This window comes from Prunus avium, chromosome 2, assembly GCF_965620075.1.
Source record: "Prunus avium chromosome 2, drPruAviu1.hap1.1, whole genome shotgun sequence".
Taxonomy (NCBI): Eukaryota; Viridiplantae; Streptophyta; class Magnoliopsida; order Rosales; family Rosaceae; genus Prunus; species Prunus avium.
In genome coordinates, this window is record NC_142285.1 from 43,868,397 (window position 1) to 43,891,542 (window position 23,146).

At 38.5% G+C, this 23,146-nt stretch overlaps 5 protein-coding genes and 1 long non-coding RNA gene across 9 annotated transcripts; 1 reads left to right on the top strand and 5 right to left on the bottom strand.

Moving 5' to 3' along the window:
• Positions 1–990: 990 nt before the first annotated feature.
• Positions 991–3,497, bottom strand: LOC110749630 (IAA-amino acid hydrolase ILR1-like 3). 2 transcript variants are annotated; one of them, XM_088249626.1, is made up of 6 exons: positions 3,376–3,497; positions 2,937–3,217; positions 2,680–2,805; positions 2,218–2,532; positions 1,767–1,895; positions 991–1,583 (listed from the first exon to the last, which is right to left on the bottom strand). In XM_088249626.1, exons 1-6 carry the CDS (start codon positions 3,446–3,448, stop codon positions 1,203–1,205), a joined length of 1,305 nt encoding a protein of 434 aa, XP_088105752.1. In that variant the 5' UTR covers positions 3,449–3,497; the 3' UTR covers positions 991–1,202. The 2 variants fall into 2 exon arrangements, with proteins under 2 accessions (XP_088105752.1, XP_088105751.1); XM_088249625.1 differs by having other exon boundaries at positions 2,937–3,286; positions 3,376–3,496.
• Positions 3,498–4,251: 754 nt separating this feature from the next.
• On the bottom strand, positions 4,252–6,893 carry LOC110749584 (IAA-amino acid hydrolase ILR1-like 3). Of its 2 annotated transcripts, none has more exons than XM_021949703.2 (5): positions 6,330–6,893; positions 6,076–6,201; positions 5,567–5,881; positions 5,008–5,136; positions 4,252–4,781 (listed from the first exon to the last, which is right to left on the bottom strand). In XM_021949703.2, the coding sequence occupies exons 1-5, from the start codon at positions 6,681–6,683 to the stop codon at positions 4,401–4,403; spliced, it is 1,305 nt and encodes a 434-aa protein (XP_021805395.2). In that variant the 5' UTR covers positions 6,684–6,893; the 3' UTR covers positions 4,252–4,400. The 2 variants fall into 2 exon arrangements, with proteins under 2 accessions (XP_021805395.2, XP_088104454.1); XM_088248328.1 differs by having other exon boundaries at positions 5,567–5,983.
• Positions 6,894–7,035: 142 nt separating this feature from the next.
• TIP (TCV-interacting protein) lies at positions 7,036–10,483 on the bottom strand. The gene is made up of 6 exons (XM_021949702.2): positions 10,069–10,483; positions 9,401–9,678; positions 8,270–8,812; positions 8,000–8,090; positions 7,649–7,899; positions 7,036–7,564 (listed from the first exon to the last, which is right to left on the bottom strand). The coding sequence occupies exons 1-6, from the start codon at positions 10,247–10,249 to the stop codon at positions 7,229–7,231; spliced, it is 1,680 nt and encodes a 559-aa protein (XP_021805394.1). The 5' UTR covers positions 10,250–10,483; the 3' UTR covers positions 7,036–7,228.
• Positions 10,484–12,855: 2,372 nt separating this feature from the next.
• On the bottom strand, positions 12,856–17,046 carry LOC110749548 (Calcium-binding endonuclease/exonuclease/phosphatase family). The gene is made up of 10 exons (XM_021949662.2): positions 16,307–17,046; positions 15,853–15,957; positions 15,645–15,750; positions 15,038–15,258; positions 14,860–14,936; positions 14,658–14,766; positions 14,455–14,580; positions 14,193–14,303; positions 13,970–14,077; positions 12,856–13,674 (listed from the first exon to the last, which is right to left on the bottom strand). The coding sequence occupies exons 1-10, from the start codon at positions 16,448–16,450 to the stop codon at positions 13,438–13,440; spliced, it is 1,344 nt and encodes a 447-aa protein (XP_021805354.1). The 5' UTR covers positions 16,451–17,046; the 3' UTR covers positions 12,856–13,437.
• A 1,333-nt stretch (positions 17,047–18,379) lies between these two features.
• On the top strand, positions 18,380–20,083 carry LOC148297084 (uncharacterized). The gene is made up of 2 exons (XR_015833392.1): positions 18,380–18,705; positions 18,912–20,083. It is a non-coding gene; the product is annotated as an uncharacterized LOC148297084 (long non-coding RNA).
• Positions 20,084–20,182: 99 nt separating this feature from the next.
• On the bottom strand, positions 20,183–22,797 carry LOC110749541 (WAT1-related protein At5g64700-like). 2 transcript variants are annotated; one of them, XM_021949649.2, is made up of 7 exons: positions 21,908–22,797; positions 21,751–21,813; positions 21,469–21,585; positions 21,120–21,351; positions 20,844–21,002; positions 20,534–20,685; positions 20,183–20,421 (listed from the first exon to the last, which is right to left on the bottom strand). In XM_021949649.2, the coding sequence occupies exons 1-7, from the start codon at positions 22,105–22,107 to the stop codon at positions 20,256–20,258; spliced, it is 1,089 nt and encodes a 362-aa protein (XP_021805341.2). In that variant the 5' UTR covers positions 22,108–22,797; the 3' UTR covers positions 20,183–20,255. The 2 variants fall into 2 exon arrangements, with proteins under 2 accessions (XP_021805341.2, XP_088103877.1); XM_088247751.1 differs by having other exon boundaries at positions 21,751–21,816; positions 21,908–22,795.
• Between the last annotated feature and the right edge of the window lie 349 nt (positions 22,798–23,146).

A 23,146-nucleotide genomic window follows, 5' to 3' on the forward strand; every position in this document is an offset into this window, starting at 1 on the left:
ATTTCACCAACCAACAACGTATCTTGTGCGGCCTCATGCTTAATTAAAGTTTAGCCAAAAATAATTTAGGTTGACCACCTTGATTATCTTTATCCATTTTTTTCAATGATAAAGTTGGAAGATTTAGGTTACGTGGGTGAGAATGATTTGCACTTTCAAAAGGTTAAGCTAATTAAGAGATTCTAATCAAGCCAGGGTGCGCTCCATGCATTGCATTGCATTGGTTGGGATGGGCGGTTAGAAGAATCTGGATGATTACCTGGCCTGGTTAGTAAAGTAATCATAATCAACCACCCAATTATTTTTGGATTTGTTTGTTGCTAGTACTAAATACACATGATCTTCTGAATCATTTGATGATCCCACAAACATATAAATATTAGAGCATTATTCGATATTCTTAAGAAAAGACTATTCTTCGGGCACCTGGCTTGCTAGTGTTTGGAATAATGCTTCAAATAAACCGAAAATTCTCGAGTATGATCGTCACATTACCATGTAGCCATATGACAGTAAAATAGAAGAATTTCTCCAATTAAACAGAAAAATAGTCGTATCATTAACTATTAAGAAAGAAAAGAAGAAAAAAAAATATAAGGCATTGAGTTTCACCTAAAGAGGCCGAAAGATAATCCAAGAATGGCTAGGCAATAGTTTATGTTATGAAGCAAGCATAGCATCATCATGGAGTGTTTATCGGGATGTTTTGGGGCTGTACATGGACTTTGCAATAGTTTGTTAAGCCTGACCTATCTTTGTCTATCGGGTCCATCCATATGGGCCCAAATATGAGGAAATGAAACATTCACTTTTAAATTACTCTTCTAGTAAACTTACCACCTGAAAATTCCATTTTATTTTACCTTTTTAAATTTATTTGTTTGTACCAACGAGGTCTAACCTAATGGAAATGGGCATTGATTTGTAGATCAGTGGGTTCAGGTTTGACTCCATGACACCCCGGTAGTATGTGTGAAAAAACCCCTCCCCTTATAGTTTAGACTATTGCTTGTATTTAAAAAAGAAAAATTATTTATCCGTCCACAAGTGAATTATTGAACAAAGACGAATTCTTTACTTGTTTGAAACAATACATTCTCTTACACTACTTTATCAGCTTGACACTGCTTAGTACAATATGGCAGCACGCAACCAAACCATCAAGTTTTTCCAGAACGCTCCACACCAGTTGCTCTAAAATTTTACTGTTTAACTGGATGTTGGTGGCTCTCCAAATAAATCTCCGCCAAGGCAACATGTAATGCCACCCCAATTGGAAGGACATCCTCATCAAGAAAGAAGTAAGGGGAGTGCGGAGAGTGAACTGAACCCACTTCCTCATTTCTAATTCCAATGTTAAACATCACTCCAGGTATCACTTCCTGATAGAAGGCAAAGTCTTCACCTGCCATGAGTTTCTCGCACGCCATCACATTCTCAGGACCAAGCATAAGTTCTCCAACCCTCTTCACATGCAGATGCAAGCTTTCATCATTGAAAACAGCAGGTAATGGTGGGAATTCTTCATCTCTCATGTCGACATATGCATTACATCTGTGCACCACAGCCTGGCTCTCAATAACCTGCAAGCAATCCCAATGTTTAAGGCATCACCAACTTTATGAATATGAACCAGCTACTTCACTCACTTCTTTGCTCTCTTGAAACAAGCTAGTTAACAGCCTACCTGCTACTCACTGATGGAATAACATCCAGCATGATTTTCAAGTTTATAATACAGTGATGATGATAATACAGATGTTTACCTCTTTCAATCGCCTCCTGAGTTGCCACAAGCCTTCAGTTGTAAGACTCCTCAATGTGCCCCCAAATTCAACATGGGATGGAATTACATTGGATGCACTCCCACCTCGAACATAAGTAACGGACAGAACCTTCAGCAGAAAACTAGCATTATGTCGAAGTGGAGGTTTTTACGTTTTTGTTCCTTCTATATGCACAATCCTCGCATACCCAAAAAGGCTGAAAATTAATGAACGTGATGAAACAATGTGGGAGAGAAGAGGAGAAGGGACAGGAAGATGAAGGCTTTCAAACCTAGATTTAACAGAGTCGGCATATTAAGTTCTTTCAGAGGTGTCAAGCAACTGTCTCTTCACCCATTGTTCCGGTTGACAAACAATAGAAGTTGGAATGAAATTAAAGCTACCAAAGTTACATGAAGGTTTTTCTTCCACAGAAAATAAAGGGGCTTACTTGGCTATGGAGGGGATCCACTTCCCTTGAGATGAGCTGTTGCAATGCCAAAATTGCAAATGAGGCAGCAACTATTGGGTCGGCAGTAAGATGGGGTTCTGCAGCATGCCCGCCTATCCCGACCATTTTGGCTTCAAAAAAGCAAACAGCAGCTAAGAGTGGCCCTGAAATGGATGCTATAGTTCCAGTCGGTATTTCAAAATCAACGTGCATCCCAAATATCGCTTCAGCTTCACCAAGGGCACCTCCTTTTATCATCTTAGATGCGCCAGCACCTCCCTCCTCGGCAGGTTGAAAAAGAAGTCTCACGGTTCCCTTCAACACCATATGAAAGAGAAGTTTAACGCAAAATTTTCCTGTTTTGAAAGGGTTTTGCTTTGCTTTTTCTTGGAACTTGTGGTCTCAACTCAACATTAAAATTGAAACTTGTGCTCAAATTGTACAACATCAAACTTAACTGACCTCAAGTTTGTGTTTCCGTTGATTAAGCAACTTAGCAGCGCCAAGAAGCATGGTGGTGTGAGCATCATGACCACAACCGTGCATTTTACCATCAACCTTACTCTTGTGCTCCCACTCAACAAGCTCCTAAAAATCCCCACCCCACAACCCATCAATTACTACGCTTATAAAATTAACACAAAAAGAAAAAGAAAAAAAGAAGAAGAAGAACTTTCTCAAACTGACAGAATAAAAAATAAAAAGAAGTTGGGGTTTACTTGCAATGGGAGGGCGTCCATGTCAGCTCGAAGCGCGACAACAGGGCTTGAACCGGAGCCAATTTGGGCAACAATACCAGTTTTGGCAATTGGGTATGTGTAAGAGATGCCAAGTTGGTCCAGTTCTCTGCGTAGAAGAGCACTGGTGTTATACTCTTCGAATCTGAGTTCTGGGTTTTCATGGATTTGCCTTCTTATGGAGACCAACCACTGTTTATCTTGCTGGGCTTCTCTTAGAATCTCTTTTGCATATTTGGTATTATGATCCTGCGTGCCATGGACTGGACAACGAGAAGCAAGTGAGAGAAGTAAAACGAGCAGGAAATTGGCAATCGAACAAGAACCCATCTCTGTCGTTGACCAAATAATTTCGGCAATTAAACAGAAAACTATTCGTATCTTTAAGAAAAGAAAAGTAATAGGGGTTAGAGTTTCACACCTGCAGAGGCCGTACGAGAATATCCAAGAACGGCTGGGGTGGGAAACAGTGTATATTCTGAAGCATGCATCATAATGGGCTGTATAGTTTGTTAGACCATCTCCAACCATGTTGGGGCTAAACTCAAATTTTCACCATCCAAAATACAACTATTCATGTATTTTTAGGACTCAATTTTTTTTTTACTCCAACCTTGTAGACTCATAATTTGAGTCCGCAACTTTATTAAATTGTTTAAGAATGATTAACCCTTAAATTTTTTTTCTCATTAATTTTTCTTAACATTATTTTTGTTTCAACATTTGTGATTTAATTTTCTAAACATTTTAACTTAAAAAAATTAAAATTCCAAAACATAATAGAATTTAACTTTTAACCAAAAAAAAAAACAGCATATCAGATTTTTTGAAAATATAGCAGCTGTCCATCAATAATGAAATGTGAATCTACTTTTTCGCACAAAGTTGCTGCCCAAACAGAAATTGTCAGCAGGCCCAGCCATTTTGGTCAGCACGTGGGCTCCCTTCGAGCCAGGAAAAAATAAAAAAGTGCAGATTTTGGGCCCACAAAATTATCAGTCCAGGCAATAGAGGGACTGGAATTCCACCCAAGATTTAAGATTTCTCAAATTTTCACCCTTCAAAATACATGGGTCGGAGAAGTTTTTTGGACTCAAAACTCAAAATTTGAGTTTCCACCCCTTGGGTTGGAGATGGTCTTAAGCGTGCCTGACCACCTTTGTCTACGGGATCAATCCATATCGGCCCAAATGAAGAAATGAAACATTCACATTTAAATTACTCTCTTGTTGACTTTCAACATGAATTTTTTTTATTTTCCTTAACCTTTTTGGTTTATTTATAAAAAAGTGAATCATTGAACAAAACGAATTCTTTACTTGTTTGAAACAAATTTACATTCTCATTCACTACTTTATCAGCTTGACACTGCTTAGTACAATAAAGCAGCATGCAACCAAACCACAAAGTTTCTGCAGAACGCACCACACCAATTGCTCTGAAATTTTACTGTTTAACCAAATGTTGGTGGCTATCCAAATAAATCTCCGCCAAGGCAGCATGTAATGCTGCCCCAATTGGAAGGACATCCTCATCAAGAAAGAAGTAAGGGGAGTGTGGAAAGTGAACTGAACCCACTTCCTCATTTCTAATTCCAATGCTAAACATCACTCCAGGTATCACTTCCTGATAGAAGGCAAAGTCTTCACCTGCCATGAGTTTCTCGCATGCCATCACATTCTCAGGACCAAGCATAAGTTCTCCAACCCTCTTCACATGCAGATGCAAGCTTTCATCATTGAAAACAGCAGGTAATGGTGGGAATTCTTCATCTCTCATGTCGACAAATGCATTACATCTGTGCACCACTGCCTGGGTCTCAATAACCTGCAAGCAATTCCAGTTTTTAAGGCATCACCAACTTTATAAATATGAACCAGCAACTTCACTCACTTCTATCTTCGTTCTCTTGAAACAAGCTAACAACCTACCTACTCAGCTATGACATAACATCGCGCATGATTTTCAAGTAAAGATAATAGGGTGGTGATGACAATGATGTAGTCATTTATCTATTACATGTAATGAGAAACGGTTAGCGAATGGCGTGTACCTCTTTCAACCGCCTCCTGAGTTTCCACAAGCCTTCAGTTGTAAGACTCCTCAATGTGCCCCCAAATTCGACATGTGATGGAATTACATTGGATGCACTCCCACCTCTAACATAAGTAACGGACAGAACCTTCAGCAAAAAACTAGCTATTAGCATTAAGCTGAAGTGCAGGTTTTTATGCCTTTGTTCCTTCTATACACATAATTCTTGCATACCAAAACAGGCTGAAAATTGAACGTGATGAAACAATGTGGGAGAGAAGAGTTAAGCGAACAGAGAGAAGAGGATAAGGGACAGGAAGGATAAACAGAATCTTATATAGAAAAATAAATGCTAAACATAAACAGATGAAGGCTCTGAAACCTACATTTAATAGAGTCAGCATATAAGTTCTTTCAGAGATGTCAAGCATCTGTCTCTTCACCAATTGTTCAAGTTGACAAACAATAGAAATTGGAATGAAATTAAGGTACAAATTTACATGAAAAGATTGTTTTTTTCTTCTTTAGAAAAAAAGGGGGGGGGGGGGGGGGGGGGGAAAGGGAGGGGGAGACCTTACATGGCTATGGAGGGGATCAACTTCTCTTGAGATGAGTTGTTGCAATGCCAAAATTGCAAATGAGGCAGCAACTATTGGGTCGGCAGTAAGATGGGGTTCTGCAGCATGCCCGCCTATCCCGACCATTTTGGCTTCAAAAAAGCAAACAGCAGCTAAGTGTGGCCCTGAAATGGATGCTATAGTTCCGGTAGGTATTCCATAAGCAACGTGCATCCCAAATATTGCTTCAGCTTCACCAAGCGCACCTCCTTTTATCATCTCAGATGCGCCGGCACCTCCCTCCTCCGCAGGTTGAAATAGAAGTCTCACTGTCCCCTTCAACACCATATGAAAGAGAAGTTTTACGCAAATTTTTCTTGCTTTGAAAGGGTTTTGCTTTGGTTTTTCGCGGGAAGAAGCTGAACCAGTTATTCCATTCTATCAATATTATATAGTGACGTTTTTCCTTGCTGAATCCACAGAAAATTTGAAACTTGTGCTCAGACTGCACAACATAAAACTTAACTGACCTTAAGTTTGTCTTTCCGTTGATTAAGCAACTTAGCAGCACCAAGAAGCATGGTGGTGTGAGCATCATGACCACAACCGTGCATTTTACCATCAACCTTACTCTTGTGCTCCCACTCAACAAGCTCCTAAAAATTCACACCCCACAACCCATCAATTACTACGCTTATAAAATTAACACAAAAATAAAATGAAAAGAAAAAAAAGAACTTTCTCAAACTGACAGAATAAAAAATAAAAAGAAGTTGGGGTTTACTTGCAATGGGAGGGCGTCCATGTCAGCTCGAAGCGCGACAACAGGGCTTGAACCGGAGCCAATTTGGGCAACAATACCAGTTTTGGCAATTGGGTATGTGTAAGAGATGCCAAGTTGGTCCAGTTCTCTGCGTAGAAGAGCACTGGTATTATACTCTTCGAATCTGAGTTCTGGGTTTTCATGGATTTGCCTTCTTATGGAGACCAACCACTGTTTATCTTGCTGGGCTGCGCTTAGAATCTCTTTTGCATAGTTCGTATTATGATCCTCCTGATGAGTGCCATGGACGGGACAAAGAGAAGCAAGTGAGAGCAGTAAAACGAGCAGAAAATTGGCGATCGAACAAGAATCCATCTTTGTTGTTGATATGATCGAAATTGCGAAGAAAACCAATAACTGATATGGGTCGGAAAGAGGACAAGAGTAGCTGTTGACTTGATTGTAACTTGTAAGAGAAGGGTAGAATTATAAAGTGAATATTCTTCCACTTGTAAAGCTCGTTGCTTTTACTTTGGCGATGGTAGCAAAACACTCTCCACTTTACTTTTCAAAAGACGTAATTTCGTAAACGCTTTTGCTTAAGTTCCTTTTTCACTCTGTTGACCCAAAAAGAGTTCCTTTTTCACTCTCATTAGACTGGTGTTGTTAATTGCATAAAGGGCAACCAGTTTATACCCAAAAAAAAGAACAATTTCTAATAAATCCGTGCAGCTTAACTAGAGTTCACAATTTTATTTATGGAAGAAAAATACCCTCAAAATTGTTAGCTGCTGTACATAAACACACGACATCTGAGTAATACTAAAATAAGCACGTAAAAAATAAATATCAACAGACCTAACAAATCTATGATCTATCCTGTGAGCCTCACAAAACAGCCCCCTCCTCAAAAATGGGGCTCAGGCCATACGCGCGGTAAAAGGGCTTCCAGCAGCATCAAAACTTATGAAATCCCCATACGCTAGCAATATTATGAACAAGAATGCAACCACAACAACTACCCTAAACAGAAAGGCAAATGACCACATAGAATGACCAGCAGGAGAGGCCTGCAAGATCACATTAGGGACCCTTTCGCCTGTCAGAATGCTGCCCTCTGGGGTTAAGTTTGGTCTTGCGGACATGGTTTCTTTTTTGTGTGGATCAGTAGCAGCATCAACAGCATCACTAACGGCAGCATCAACAGCATCACTAACGGCTGCATCAATAGCTTTTTCTTCAGTATCTCTTATCTCCTGCAAACAGCGTTAAAAGGATTACCAATCCCTGAACAAATCTCATCAGACTTTGACATTATTTGGGCTTCACAAACTTCTCACCTCCAAAGCCATTGGTTTTGTTTCTTGGTCTTCTGGTCTACAGTTCCAATCTTTAGACAACTTGCTGCAGTGGAGTACTTCAAATTTATGCTGAAGCCGTAGTCTTCTTGGTGCATCACCCTGTCTCGCAAAGTTCTCGGTGCTAGTTCGATTTTGTGTTTCGCGAGTCCGAAGCCTGATTCCAGTCCCAGCGTCTCCAGTAAGAACTACATTTGAATGATTGCTCGTTACCCGAAACATTGAGGATTGGTCTGCATCAAAACCAAATGTCAAAGCATTCTGTTAATAACATTCATCTAGTAAAGCACGTATCTCCGAAACTCAAAAATGTTCATATCAGAAAATACTTACCACAATCTATTCGAGTTGACTCATTCTGCAGTGGACCCTTTCTGTCAATATTCCCCTCAGACTGAACAGGATTTTGAAGCTCTGTCTCGCACTGTATGAAATGAGATCAATGGAAATTTAATTTTCTAGATACAACTATTTAAAAGCACATCACACCGAAATCAACTATTTCAGTGTAGTGCTGCGGATATTTACGACTGCAAGTTTGGAGGCAAAACTTGAAAAGACGATTTTGATTAAAAATTAAGTAACATGAAAGCTTCCACTCACTGGTACTGCCACTTTTGCATCTACATCACTGTGCTCCCCTGAACTATTAAAAATTGAGCTCAAGAAGTCAGAAATATCTGCATCTTGATCATTGGTGCCGTATTGAAACGTCACCCCCTGGCGACCGTTGTTGAAGTTATTGCTGCCACAGTAATAGAGCTCTGCTTGCATCTGCGAGTGCAGTGGGGAAAAAAGTGGCTGTTGCGGGGGATCATAAAACATGTCTAATTCCTCCAGCGGCACACTCAGTTGATCTTCTGCATCATAACCATTATAGCTGTTGCTAGGGCACTCAATAGGTTGTAAAGTGTCTGGTTCCATCCCATTTGAACAATCAGCAATGGTACATTCTACTTTAGTCGGCTTTTCATCTAGCCTCTCAAATGATGGTGATGTTGGACCCAGTGCATGATCAGACTGCGTGTCTTGAGGAGAAGATATGGCAGCAGTAGAAGATGAAACTGTAGGTTCAACTTCAGCAAAGTTTGAATCTTCGATAGTATCATCTTGTTTTTTAAACAGACGACAAAGAACAAAGGGATTCTGCATAATACAACATGGACATTAGCAACAAACACGGTCATCTGATTTAATACTTGAAATTTTAGTCATTTTAAATTACAGGCCAGTGATATGTGCATATGTGTTTTGGATATCTACAAAAGTGCAATATACAACCACACACGCAGAACAATTAAAGATTTTTTTTAAATAAACTGTACTTATTTCCATGCAGAGAGACTCAAATAAAGATTGAGGAATTGCTTCTTAATACTTCATAATTGGGGTTCGCTAATCACTAACAAATGTACATGTTTTGTCTATAGATGACCTAATTTGTTCTTTTTTGGTTGCCTCATTCCAGTATTTTATTGGCAGGCTCCATCAATTATGATATGACATCCAAACCATCAAACAATTCCTCCCTTCATCGCCTGAATCACCAATTCCTCCTTTACTAAAATATACAATTTACAATTAACATTAACGATTTTGGAAACAAAATTTAGTCATAGAAACAAAATAAATAAAGAGTAAAACAATTACTGGAGAAGCCAAGATCAATTAAATGTCATAAACAAAATAATCAGAAAACTAAGAAGCAAAACAGGAGTTGAAGAAAAAACCAACCTGGCCAGGATTAGTGCCATCAAGCTCCTTTTGTGTTGTGCGGTATTCATGCATAACCCAATTGGTCCTCTTACCCTTAGGAGCACGACCAGTATGGAAGACCAGGGTCTTTTTCATTCCAATCAAGATTGTTGCTGACTTGATTTGACGATCTTTGCCAGTGGCCTTCCAGTACCCTTTACCTGTAGCCCTGTTCAACCTGTGTCCATTTGGGTACTTTCTGTCCTGTGGACAGAAGAAGAACCACTCTGGATCCGTTGTCTGTATCACTGATAAATCTGCAGCACAACATAAACTTAAAAGTGAGCACCAAAATTCCAAATTTATGATCCAAAGATAGATGATTGGTGAGAAAATCAAGTAGTTGCTACCAAAAGTTTATAAATTTACCCAAGTTTCAAAAATTAAACAAAATCCCTGCCTAATTACAAATGAAAGGAAAGTGAATCATGAATATAACATCTAAATAAGACATAAATGGATCGTTTTATACTATAAGGCTTTAATCATAAGGGAAGTCTAACAATTTTTTACTACATTCAATCAAAACCCATAAACAGAAAAAGTACATATTGTTCCAAGTCTTTATCTTCGAAAAATGTGAAAAATGAGAGAGAGAGAGAGAGAGAGAGAGAGAGAGAGAGAGAGAGAGAGAGAGAGAGAAATACCAGGCAAATCCCAGGGCTCCCATTTGCAAACATCAATTTCACGAATAACAGTGACTTGCTTATGATTGCCATTGATTTTGGAGCGCAAATAATAATCAATAAGCTCCTCATCCGTAGGCCTAAATCTGAACCCTAGTGGCAGAGTATTCGTAGAGAGCACTGCCATATCCACCACCAACATTCACAAAGACTGGAGAGACAGAGATAGAGAGAGGGAGAGAGAAACAGTAGAAAAGCAAGCTATTTTCAAGGAACCCAAAAGAGAACCCTAGGAATCGGAAGGATTCTTGAAGTTGAATTGAAGAATTGGTTTTTAGAGGGGATTAGATGTGGCCCATACTTTTTCATTCACCAGAGAGAAAGTAAAGAAAGTTGGGAGACTCTGCTGAACGAGAGAACAGAGAGAGTTGGTCCTTCAGTCTTCGTTTTATATTTACCAGACAACCAACCCGCGTTTAAATTCCACGTACATACCGCGTCCCACAAAGAGTAGGGGTATTTTAATGCCATTATTTTATTCGTAATTTCGGGAATGCCATCGTTCCCATAGAACAAAGGTCCGACAGGATAGCGCGTTTGGGTAGAAGCGGTAGTTTTCAAGTGACAGTAAGGGTATAATGGAAAATTCAGGAAGCGTTGCGACGAAGGTAATGAGGGCGGGGTTGTGCATGCAAGCCAATCCTATACGGACACGTAATAGAAGTGGGCTTACCTGGTAGCCTGGTAGCCTGGTCCCGCTTGTTTCATTATTATATGAAATTGCTAAGAACATTACACCCTTCTATATATTATTGTTATTATTTTTCATAATATTATTTTTGTATTTTAGCAATTCGAAATGTTCTTATCAAAAAGAAAAAACAATTTGAATGTGGTGGCCTGAGAAAGGAGAAAGAGACTGATGTGATAGGATGAACGAGTATGATACAGTGATAGGTAAACTGAAACTTTATCACCAAGGAAAAGAAAATAACATTAATATACAAGATTTGTCTATAAAAATTATCTAGTGTAGAGGATTTTTAATTAACAAAACAAATAGTAAATTACCTAGTTCTTGTAGAATGTGTGAAAATAACATTTTGAGTATGTTTATTATTTTTCGCTCTTCTTTGGACTTTATATTTTAAATAAGAATTTACTTAATTGAAATCAATGTTTTTAACATAACACATCAGACTGTTGTGTGATAATCATTTTCCTTATTTTCCAAACGTAATATTTGGATTGTTGGTGGCGTCCTCCTCGAGTCAGGTTTTTTTGTTCATATTTTCAATAATTTTAGAAATTTAACTATAAATGTCAAAAAGATGTCGTTTGTGTGTGTGTATTTTTTTTGTGATTTAAAACAACGTGGTTTTTTAATCACAAACAATGAGAACAAAATGTATAACGAGGGGATCCTATTTTCCCTCACTACTAAAAGAAAAATAGTTAACCAAGGTGGTTGGTGTGAGTGGTTCGGCACTCTCATTCCTTAAGAGAGGTCAGGGGTTCGATCCCTGCTCTCGTACGGAATCACCACTTTGGCCAACACTTTACCCCTTACGGGCCGACCCGGTGTGAGTGGGAATTAGTCTGGGTTATGGTTATGGCTTAAAGGTGCCATTCATAGTTGGGGCCCATCCAGGACCACCTCATGGTTTAGACCAAAAAAGAAAAAAAAGAAAAAAAGTTTGGTATAAATAAAGTGACAATAGTGATGGCTAGCTAGCATCATGCATGGAAATATGGAGTTTAAAATTAATAATGGTGATCTTAAAAATAAAAAATTATAGTGATGTGCCTTGATGTTATTGATGAAGTAGCGATGATAAAGACGCCATTGGCATTCATTTATGTGTATCAAGAAAGAAAAAGAGAACAAATTCCGCGATATTTACAATGAATAACATTTGGGAAACCCAGATAAAAAAATAAATAAAAACCCAAAGACTTGGGATATTCATTTCTGTATACGAAAAAGAGAAAAGCTTCGAAAGCATATAGTTAAGCTGCTGCTGATATGTTAAATTAGTGTGGTCTTTTTTTTCACTTTATACTTTTCGAAAGATTACAATTTATTAATCCAACATTTTATAATTAGGATTCTAAATGATTCCACAGTTTTTTTCTTAATTTTTCATTTATATAGAGTATCATAAATTCATCTTCTCATCCTATCATGGGTAATAGTGTGAACTCAAAGAAAAGTGAATTGAAAAAAAGAATCTTTTCCATTGTGCAGGGTTGCATTGCATTAATGCAATTTGAATGGGTGTGGAAAGTGATTTCAAATTTGAGAAGGGGACAACAAGTAGTAGGACCTTTATCCTTAATCTAATCTTAAACTCTTTTTACATATATACCATGTTAATATGTTATGTTAGAAAGCCAAAAGGGTTTTGAATCATCCTTATCATTTAACCAACAAAGAGAGAGGTCATCTTCCACTTACTTGCATCTTTTTGCAGACTTTGTGCTTTTTTTTCTTTCTAGTTTGATGCATCATACAAGAAGAACAAAAAGAGAAACTTGTTCACATTAGGCTTGGCAGAAGAACACAATTAACTCTAATTACTGCATTTAAAACTTCCGCCATGCTACTTTGTTAATCACAAGTAATGGGTTTCTGAATCACAGTCCAAACAAGGATATTATTTTCAAATTATCTGAATTAATGGACACAGTCAAAAGATCTGGTGGTTTTTTGCATATTCTAATATCATAATATTGAGGAAACCAAACCAGAAGATAAAAGTCTGTCAAAAACTCTTGTTGCTGTCATAATATGTCAACGTGCTGCAATAGAGCGAAATCAGTTGCGATATGATTGTATTAACATTGATGCTGAATGCACTGCAAGTACAAAAACCCTCTAATTTGGTAAATCTCATCTCACCATGCTACAAATAGTAGGGGATCGCTGCAAGCCCAGCATATGCACTGCTATACAACTCTCTAGACACATATGCAAATGCACAGCTACACAACTCTTTGTTTGTTATTCTTAGCTTCCTTTTTCACATCAATGGGCAACAATGGAAGGCAATATAGGACCGAGTGTAATGCAGATGCTAGTTCAATTGATCAATTGCAGCTCAAAGGGCCAGTTCTAGTGTGTTTGTTGGCACTTATGTAGCCCACTTGTATATGGAAGATTGAGAAGGTTCGAACACTGGCACAGGAAGAAACAAGGAACCCTGATCAACGGTCTTTTTACTCTCTCTCTGGCTTTACGATCGAAGTTCTTTTCACTCTCTTTGCTGAAGAAAACTGGTTTTACATCCATTCCCCACGATCTGGCAGCCACTGACCTTTTCCAGTTTGCAGGTTTTAGGTTCTTTATGTACAAGTCTTAAACCAAAGTTCCACTGCACCTGAGGTTGATCAGGGAATCATCTGAGAGCATGGCATTCTTATTGGTGAGAACACCACGGTGAGTCGTGCATGATCGGAAAGAGAGTAGTCTTCAGGCCAAGTTCCTTTCTCCACTTCAGGAGGGAAGAGAACCGCATTTTTGACACTAAAACCAATTGTTTGTTCCTGATTTCCCTTGGAACCACTATCACAGTCATTACCACTTTCATCTCTCTGCTCTGACCCCGTAGGATTCCAAATTCGTTGCTGCAATGTGAATAGTAGTAACATAAACATTACAAAATGTAATGAAGAAACTGTCTAATGGAGCTGAAATAGATTTAAATGGCTGAATTTTTAGAACCAAATCGCAGAAGAACCCACATAGGTGAACAAACTACGCCCACTGGCACCAGGAAGCAAAAGCCTTTTCCTACATATTAAGCTTAAACTCCCCGCACTGCTAATGGCGGTGCTTAAAGTCTACATGCAATTTTACAAGTGTCTTGGTGGTGTATAGAAGAGTAATTGTAATGAGAAATAGTTGGTGAAGATAATTTACCTGAAATTCTGCGTAATCAAGAATACCATTTCCATCTATGTCTGCTTGGACCCACAAGTCCTTGGTCTCTTCAAGGCTAAGTCCATGGCAATGACCAGTCATATTAAGCTGCATAATATAACAAGAAACCAGTTGGCATATTTACTAACAGGCAGAGATTCTGTTCAGAACAAGAGTGAAAAGAGAGTGAAAAAAAAAATCTTTGTTCCAATCGATATCACACCTGTCGAAGTGCTTCACAGAAACCTGAATAGGTAATGTAATCACCAGGATTATCAACCTTCAAAAAGGCAAAGGCATCATCTTCTGTCAGGGAAGCTTTTCGTAGTAGATACTGAAAATGTGAAAATTCTCTCCCATCAGAGACCGAAAGAAAGGTTGGTTTAAAGGAACACAACATTTGAAAGTACATAACTTCATGCAACTACATCTGAGAAAGGTCTTACGGCAATGCAACTAAAAAAAGTGTAATATGTATTGCTGACCTTGAACATGCCAAATACTGCCTCACTCCAACTTGTTTTTAGTAATTTGCGGTAACTATTAGGATTGAGAAGCCATATAAAATCAACGCCACATATGTTTCCCCTGTGGTTTCGGTGGCTAACCCACTGTATGAAAAACATGAAAGACATGAGTTACAGGCATATGGAAACGAAACTATTGGTGTAAAGTTGAAGATATTGACCTTGTGTGCATCTGCATCGGTGTAATGATGAGCAGTATCATAAGAAGATACAAACCCCTGGGACCTAAGAAACTTGTAAACATGTCCACGTTTGCTTCCATTCCAGTCACTGAAGCAAGAATAGATTGCAACAAAAGGTTACAAATGAATCTAATTTGAAAATTGGGAAAAAATCTCAGAAATAATAAGGCATTAGAAATACCCGCAGAGTACGATGGGCATGGGATTAAGCTTGTTCTCTTTCTGATAAGACTCTACGTATTGTAAGATTCTGTAGACCTGTGATTAGAAATAGACAAGATGTTGTCAGAGGATAATACCATTAGGTTAGTAATAAGTAATAACTAACAAAAAGTTCATGCAATGCAGAATGAAGTTACCTGATGCAATCGAACTATACACAAACTTGAGTCATGAGGAAATAGCAAGTGGGTGTTCACAATGAGGATATCCTGCCTAATATCATTGTTTCGAAACTGTGAAATTGGGGTAGCTAATTCCACATGTAACAACTGAGCAACACGATCACCGCAATCATTGAATAGAATCTCCTGATAGTTTACAACTCTAAAGTAGTCCTTATGCACCGCGGTCAGCAAACCTGTACACCAGCAGAAACACCTTATGAATCATGATGTATAATGTGTCTCTGCTTCAAATTCAAGTTATAAACAATTATTTAGGACTGACATAAGAAGGAAATTCCGACAAAGCTTAAATGGCTACTGGAGAACACAAGAGTCAGCTTAAGGATCACCCTGAATCAGAAGTTATATGTTGTAATAAATTCTCTGTCTAACTAAATCAAAGGTGGTACTTTCATACCCCCATCTCTTCATTTGACAGATTTCTTAGAAACTTTTCCCTTTTTCATTTTCTGGGCGGGGGTCAAGATCAATAAAAATAGGATGAAGAGTTTCCTTAATACCCAAAAAAAAAAGAAAGACAACAGATTTTTCTTTATATTCACAATGAAGAAGACAGTACCATCGCCACGGTTGTTGGTCCGTGCTAGCTGAAAGTTGACATAACCAGCATCACCAAGTCTCTTCTCATAAATATTCACTAGCTCTTCATTTCCTACCCAGAACTCCTGTGCCAATCCGTGCACCAACGACAGAGATAATAAGCACCGTATTAGCATTAAGCCATCACAAAATGTATCCTAATCCGTTAATAAGTTTAAAATGCAAACCTGAAGACAAATGATGGAAGATCTCTCCGCCAACAAACAATCCAATATCCTTTGATTCCTGGCCAGCCAATACGCTCTGTAATCACTTTCTCGACAATTGGGGTCCTGAATTTATAACAAATGAATGAAAAGAATGGAAATTGAGATTACCCATTATAAAAATTGATTGTAAAACAGAAGCAAGAGGAGACGTTTGATCATGGCATAAAATAAATGAAGAATCTGGCTTGAGGCCAAATTAAGATTACCCATCAGAAATTATGGACTATAAAATCAAAAAGGAGAAGCTTTTCACTATATATGCTTACGTATATGAATAATGAACAATGGTTGAGGCAAAATCAACAATACCCATTAACAAATGATAGAACACAGCATCAAATATCGAAGCTTTACAATGAAACTAAAAAATGAAACCTTTTGCGAAATGAACAAGAATGAATAGCATACGTACGTCATGGTTGAGGCGCTTGTAGATTGGAGCGAGGATGTTGAAAGTGGTGCACGTAATGCAAGGCTGTTGATGGTGGCCGTCTCTTTTGGAAGATGCAATTGCATAGCTTCCAATTCGTGATACCCGACTCTTCATTTTAGTCATGCTGTCTTGTCTGTTATTCACCAATAAGCACCTACCTTTCAACTTATATATATATAATATTTGCACACAACAATATCACTTGCACCCAGAATATTAAAATGCAAAACAGTTCGCCTGCCTGGTGAAAACAAAACAAAAAAACAATGGGCTCTGACTGCCGAATGATGATGGTCTGGTCGTCCAATGCAACAGGAAAACTGCTTTTTCTATGACGGATTCTGACCGGATTGCATTCGAAAGAGAAAGGAGAAGAGAAAATATTGGGGACGACGTTGTTTTGGGGGAGAAAAGGGAAAGTTAACAGAAATACCGGTAGTGGGGAGTGATCCTCGACCTCTCAAAGAGAAGAATACGAAGAAAGACCACCGCCACAACCACCTTCTTCAACTTGTTGTGGGTTGTGGGTTGTGTTGTCAAAGGCCAACCTCATTTTTGTTGTCTTTATCAAAACGGCAGTTATGTAGAACGTGTTTTGAATAATATTATTAGAGTTTTACATGGCCATGGCCATAACCCTCTCCTCTCTTCTCTATGTATAGAAGTTGCAATTTGCAAATGGGGCAAATGGCATATTTCCTAGGGCACCCCCAAAAATACAATCTTACGCGCATTATTCGCGTTTTGCAATTTGAGTCTTCTTCCCCAAGACTTGCCAAAGGTTCCTTCTTTGCCTATAATCAACGCGGCCTCTTCTGCCTCTTGCGCTCTTTTCACGTTCCAAGTTTCTTTCTTTATTGTTACCCCCCAAAAAAAAAAAATTGGTTTCTTTCTTTATTTTGAAAAATAAGTTCCTTTCCTTATTGTAGATTTTGCGACTGCCTTTTTTAATCACCTTTATTATTATTAAAACAGGGAGAATAAAAGGTGAGGAACTTGTAGTTAATCTAAGAGGAAAGTTAATTATTATTATTATGTCGAATATCTCGGTAATTACGTAGGCAAAGCAAGGTTGACAATAGGGGGGTCCACATAATTTTCATCCTTTCCCTCAGCCGAGAGTTGGAAAGGGTGTTGATGATGAGGAGGAGGAGAACTTTTGGATATGGATTGAGATTTCTATTGGCTAATTATTACTACAAAACAGTGCTTGTTGCCATGAGAGCATAAATGATTAGGATTGTTAATTTGACTCATCACAGACATCGTTTATTAATAATAAGTTAGAAACTGTGATTTACTATCAACCGGCCGGCAGCCTTAATCACCGACGTGCACTCAAGGCGTGTAATATGCACGCCTTGCTATACATACGCCTAAGTCGGGATTTTTCTAAATAAAATGGGTGTGGTAGCCTGGTAGGGTGATAGTGTTAAGATCCAAGCACAAATAATATGCCGGAGTTAACGGTTACCATGAATATAGCAATATCGAATCGAAAAAGGGTACTTTCAGTTCTTCATTCTCTTGTTCCTCTTGGTCCTCCTAGCATTGTGCAAAACTAATAAGGTATTAGATGCTGCAAGCATTCAATCTTGGCCGCGCCTTACAGAATAAACGCATCATTTAGAGAGATTGTGATCTTTTGTTGTCTCATTTATCTATCTCAAATCAAATATTGTCGTGGTCGTGGATGAAGAATAAAAACAACTTCGATTCAGCCTTATCTAGTGTGTGTTTTACACTCCAGAAAGCGAACATAGTAGTATATGTCCTCAACATCATCCTAGTAAAATCTCTTTTGAAAGATCAACTATAAATAATGGGTTGTTGATTCCAAAAGTTATGACTTATAATCACCAAAGGTAGGTGGTGGCCCCAATGAAGAATAAAAACAACTTCGATTCAGCCTTATCTAGTGTGTGTTTTACACTCTAGAAAGCGAACAGAATAGTATATGTCCTCAACATCATCCTAGTAAAATCTCTTTTGAAAGATCAACTATAAATAATGGGTTATTGATTCCCAAAGTTGTGACTTATAATCGCCAAAGGTATGGTGGCCCCAAAAGGAAGTTGAGAAATGTTAGATTAATTGTTTGTTTACATGTGGACGTGGAGTGGGAGGCATAACTATTCATCACTACACGTCAGTGATGGATGAGATTGGCATGTTTGGCTTTGGAATGAAAATGATATGTATTCAATTATATTGTGCAAAGTCAGACGTATAATTCCAAATGTGAAGCATAAACAATTGGATTGGATACCTGAGATGAGAGAGTTAGGACAGAAAAAGGACCTATCAGTTTCGGAGATGGATGAAGACATTACTACAAACGCCATGCCATGCCCCATTTGCCCCACGAATCCATGAAGGTAAGTAACCAAAATCCTAACTAATTAAGGACTCACCAATACATCTCAGTCCAAGGACTTCTCTATCCTCCCATGTTCAACCCATTGTCTCTAATTTTTGTTGCCTTATCATCAGCTCTAATTTTTGTATGTATATTTCTTACATTATGCTGCAAATATCAATCCAAACTTAATTATTTACTTTGCCTGGACTCGAATTTCGGCAGTTTGCTGGGCATGATTCTAATCATGTTTGGATTGTACTCCTTCTTGTGGGGTAAAAGAAAGGAAATGAAAAGCCCAGATTTGCCAAAATCAGAAGCTCCGGGAGTAGCAAAAACAAATGGTGAGCTGCCCGCAGCCACAGGGTTGCAACTGTCACCCGGGTGCTGATTGCACTGCTAACGTTGAAGATGGTTGTGAGAAAAGCCATAAAGTTCACATCACAGTAAGCAAAGAACTAGTTCTAAACAAAATTGGCAAACAAAGTCAAAGGTTTCTTTCTTTTTTTTCAATCATTATGTACTTCAAAGTCAACAGACTGTATCTTGCTTAACTGGCGTGAAAGAACCCCGCGGACAGAGAAAGGACCTTTCACGCCATGCCCCATTGCCCCCACGAACCCATGAGGGGTTGGTTTAACTAGGCGTGCAAGTTGCCATCAGCTTTTGGCCATGGCGTCAGGTGTGCGACATTTAGAGAATCATCGCAACAAAACAAATGGGTTGGCGGCAGAAAATTGAGAATGAGTTACATTTTGATGCATGATAAAAACCAAAAAGTTTTGCGAAAAGTAAGGGGAAGCTTGGGCTAGTATGATGGCGGGTCGAAGCCCATGCAATTTGGGCAACGTTAAATCTCTGATCCGATCCATTAATGACTCACTCACTGACACTGTGTGTGCTTTTAAATTCTTCACATGAATTTTCCTTTGGCACCCGCCTATATTCACAAGAAGCAGGCTCGCATGCATTCATGTCTTTCAATGGCTGAATAATGCTACTACAAATTCAAGCTAGCTACTTAATTTCTTTATGCAAAGCATTGTGTTGTGTTTTGCAGGCAGGAGCCATGGATGTCACCGAGGAACATAACAAGAAGAGAGAAAAGAAAGAGAAGCAGAGGTGGAGAAACAGAGTCAGCCTCTCAGCCAGCTTGCCTGATGATGTTTGTGGTGTTTTTGCAGGTAGTGCATGCTTGGTCAAGTACAGCACAGACCCAATTTTTGATATGAGGGAATCAATACTAGAGATGATCCGGTACGAGGGTGTTTGTGATTGGAATGATATGGAAGAGTTAGTTTACTGTTATGTTGCTCTTAATCCCCCAGAGGTTCATGAAATTGTTAGGGAAGCTTTTCTCAGTTTATGTTCTAATTAAATTTGTTTTCTGAAAGCAAGATACAGTCTGAACAACCTTTGAAGTACATAATGATTGGAAAAAAAAAAAAAAAAAAAAACCTTCGACTTTGTCTGCCAATTTTGTTTAGAACTAGTTCTTTGCTTACTGTGATGTGAACTTTTTCTGGGAAATGGCTTTCCTCACAACCATCTTCAACGTTAGCAGTACAGTCAGCACCCGGGTGATAGTTGCAACCCTGTGGCTGCGGGCAGCTCAACATTTGTTTTTGCTACTCCCCGAGCTTCTGATTTTGGCAAATCTGGGCTTTTCATTTCCTCTCTTTTACCCCACAAGAAGGAGTACAATCCAAACATGATCAGAATCATGCCCAGCAAACTGCAGAAATTCGAGTCCAGGAAAAGTAAATAATTAAGTTCGGATTGATAGTTGCAGCATAATGTAAGAAATATACATACAGTAAATACTTAGCGAAGTATAAAACTCGTACGTTCCGATTCTGATCTCTTCGCCAAGTATGAGAGCTGATGATAAGGCAACAAAAATTAGAGACAATGGGTTGAACATGGGAGGATAGAGAGGTCCTTGGACTGAGATGGCCCATGAAATTAAGCAGAACGTTGCAGCTGTGGCTAGCGCTCCCTATACAACAATTAGAATCGATTCATTCAGTAGCTTGCACATAATTTATCCTAGAGTTCAAAGAAAAAACAAACCTTTTGAGTCTTGACCACTGGATATCAGTTAAAATTTACACATCTAGGAAGAAGTGGTGCTTGATGGTCTGTAATTAAGCTTACCGAATAAATTATCGTAACTAGCTGCAAATTCCACCCTAACCTCCACGAAGCCGCCCTTCTGTCGAAAAATAGGCCTATGACTGTTGATTGCAGGGTTGCCATAATGCACGTTAGCATTGTTGCCCAATATTTGAGTGGAAATATTTTGAGCAATTTAGCCTGTTCATGAGAAACAACAAGAACATTTACCAGCATCAGTTACAGAAATCATATCCTAGACCATGGCAGGCTACATTTCCTGCTTAATCAAATGGTTTGCCAAAAAGAATTACGTACTTGCACTATGAACCATGTAGAACAGGACAGGCAGCCACCGGCCAACATGATAGTGCCACGTGTCCAGTGAGCATAAGTTGTGTTGACAGTGATATGCGAGTGATGGCTTTGTTGGCGCATATGAAATGCCTTTCCCTTGTAAAGGCTAGCAGTGAGGGCCCCCCCAACGCATACAATTACCCCCAAAGTCTTGACTTTGCCTGCTCTGGTTTGCAGGTTCAATTTATCTATGCTGCAAGCAACAATTCAAAACAGAAGCAAAATAAACTTCTAACAACATTTTCTATATATATATATAAATACACACACAGCTTCAGTTTCAGTTGAGGAATGCCTCAGATAAGCTTACCGAGTGATGATGGAGAGCACAAACGTTGCTATCGGAATTAAGTTGAGGAAGTTTGTAGCATATGTAGGCGTGGTGTCTCGGAGGCCATAGTAAAACAATCCCATCGTAGATGCGATCCTGCATTTTTATTCTTTCCTATATGTTTAAAATGCCACTTTGTATAAAAGTATAAAACAAAATGCATGAAAAGCAGATTAGATTTGCAATAATCTTTAAAGTGCGTCAAGATAGCAAAATATGCCAAACATGATGTGAAACCAAACCAAACCAAACACGGGTTACCCTGTTAAGGCATTGACAAAGAGCCAGAACCAAACTGACCAACCCAACTTGATTTGTTTAACACTGCTGCAACAATGCCACCAAAAAAGAAAACAGTTCAAACATGGAAAAGATGAGAAAACATCACGAGAAGAATGTGAAGCAAAGAATATTAAACCTTTCGAAAAAGAAGGCAAAAGGAGCAACACAAATGGCAGCAACGATATGACGGTAGGCCATGAGTGCAAAAATGAAGGTTCCCTCACTCAATATCACTTTGGAAAGCAATTGCATCCCAGTTACAAATATCTGCACCATCAACATGGCCAGCACCAATTTTGACCACTTAAACCATTTTTTCAACAAACCCATATCCATCTCTCTCTCTCTCTCTCTCTCTCTCTCGAACTGCAGTGGGATTTCTAATTAATTTGTAGTATGTTATGATTCCGAAAACACATAGAGCCAAAGAGAGAAATGAATGCACGTGCGCATTAGAAATAGAAAATCCAATGGGGCACAGCACAGATGGCTACGGATGCCATATATTCGTCGTTAGGAACCTCTCTGTGTCAGCCACTACTCTGCCTCACTGCCATGCCACTACTCTCTCTCTATTATTTCTGGCCTTGCCTCTGCCTCGGCCCTCTGCCTCTGCTCACTGCCCTGCCTTTTCATATCTCAAGACTCAAACTCTGTGCGGCGCCTTTCACCAAACTGGCTTCCTCTGAAACTGTGTGTTGCTTGCTATAAACAACCACGAAAGATAAGAGATCTGTTTTGAACTTTTGATCATCATCTTTGTACCTGGTTTGCTTTTAACATCGTCACGTAGTTGAAAAAACTCTTTATGTATTTACTGAAAAAACAAAATCAAATCTTAGTTAATGAATAAATATGATACGTGGCAATTTCATAGTACTTTACCACCCAAATTATCTAATTATCTATATTCCTCTGCATTTGTTTTCTCCTTTTATTGAAACTAGCCTCTTCGCACACGCTTGTGTGAAACTTTTTATAAAAAGTTTTAAATTTATTTTAGAATTAAAAAAAGATAATGGGTAGTTGTGTTCCATAAAAACAAGATCTATTATCTAATTTTTCTTTTAATTTCATTTTTTTAATATAAAAAGGTGTGAATTTATCATATTATCCTCATTTAATTAATAATTTCAATTCTTAATGTTTGCATTAACCAAGGGCATTTATTTTGAATGTTTCACAATTCTCTGCCTTTTGCTTTATATATATAGATAAATTCTCATTTGACCAAATATGTGCAATTAAGCTCAGCCATTAGAAACTCCACGTGGGGAAGGAATTTGAAACAAACCCATGTTGGAGGTTCAAACAAACTCCCTCACCAACTTTTCATGATCACTTCAAATTCAATATAGAGGTGTCAAAGGATTAA

Coding starts and splice junctions, on each gene's coding strand:
- LOC110749630 (XM_088249625.1), bottom strand. CDS start 3,448: ATGATGCATGCTTCAGAATATACACTGTTTCCCACCCCAGCCGTTCTT. Junction 3,287..3,375: donor TTCTCGTACGGCCTCTGCAG/GTGTGAAACTCT, acceptor GGTCAACGACAG/AGATGGGTTCTTGTTCGATT. Junction 1,896..2,217: donor TGGATCCCCTCCATAGCCAA/GTAAGCCCCTTT, acceptor TTTCTGCTGAAG/GTTCTGTCCGTTACTTATGT.
- LOC110749584 (XM_088248328.1), bottom strand. CDS start 6,683: ATGGATTCTTGTTCGATCGCCAATTTTCTGCTCGTTTTACTGCTCTCA. Junction 5,137..5,566: donor TTGATCCCCTCCATAGCCAT/GTAAGGTCTCCC, acceptor TTTTTGCTGAAG/GTTCTGTCCGTTACTTATGT. Junction 4,782..5,007: donor TCAGGAGGCGGTTGAAAGAG/GTACACGCCATT, acceptor AATTGCTTGCAG/GTTATTGAGACCCAGGCAGT.
- TIP (XM_021949702.2), bottom strand. CDS start 10,249: ATGTTGGTGGTGGATATGGCAGTGCTCTCTACGAATACTCTGCCACTA. Junction 9,679..10,068: donor GGAGCCCTGGGATTTGCCTG/GTATTTCTCTCT, acceptor GTTGTGCTGCAG/ATTTATCAGTGATACAGACA. Junction 7,900..7,999: donor GTCAACTCGAATAGATTGTG/GTAAGTATTTTC, acceptor GTTTTGATGCAG/ACCAATCCTCAATGTTTCGG.
- LOC110749548 (XM_021949662.2), bottom strand. CDS start 16,450: ATGACTAAAATGAAGAGTCGGGTATCACGAATTGGAAGCTATGCAATT. Junction 15,958..16,306: donor ACAAGCGCCTCAACCATGAC/GTACGTATGCTA, acceptor TTATAAATTCAG/GACCCCAATTGTCGAGAAAG. Junction 14,078..14,192: donor TCTGTGAAGCACTTCGACAG/GTGTGATATCGA, acceptor TATATTATGCAG/CTTAATATGACTGGTCATTG.
- LOC110749541 (XM_088247751.1), bottom strand. CDS start 22,107: ATGGATATGGGTTTGTTGAAAAAATGGTTTAAGTGGTCAAAATTGGTG. Junction 21,817..21,907: donor TTTGCCTTCTTTTTCGAAAG/GTTTAATATTCT, acceptor GCATTGTTGCAG/CAGTGTTAAACAAATCAAGT. Junction 20,686..20,843: donor TAGTTACGATAATTTATTCG/GTAAGCTTAATT, acceptor ATTGTTGTATAG/GGAGCGCTAGCCACAGCTGC.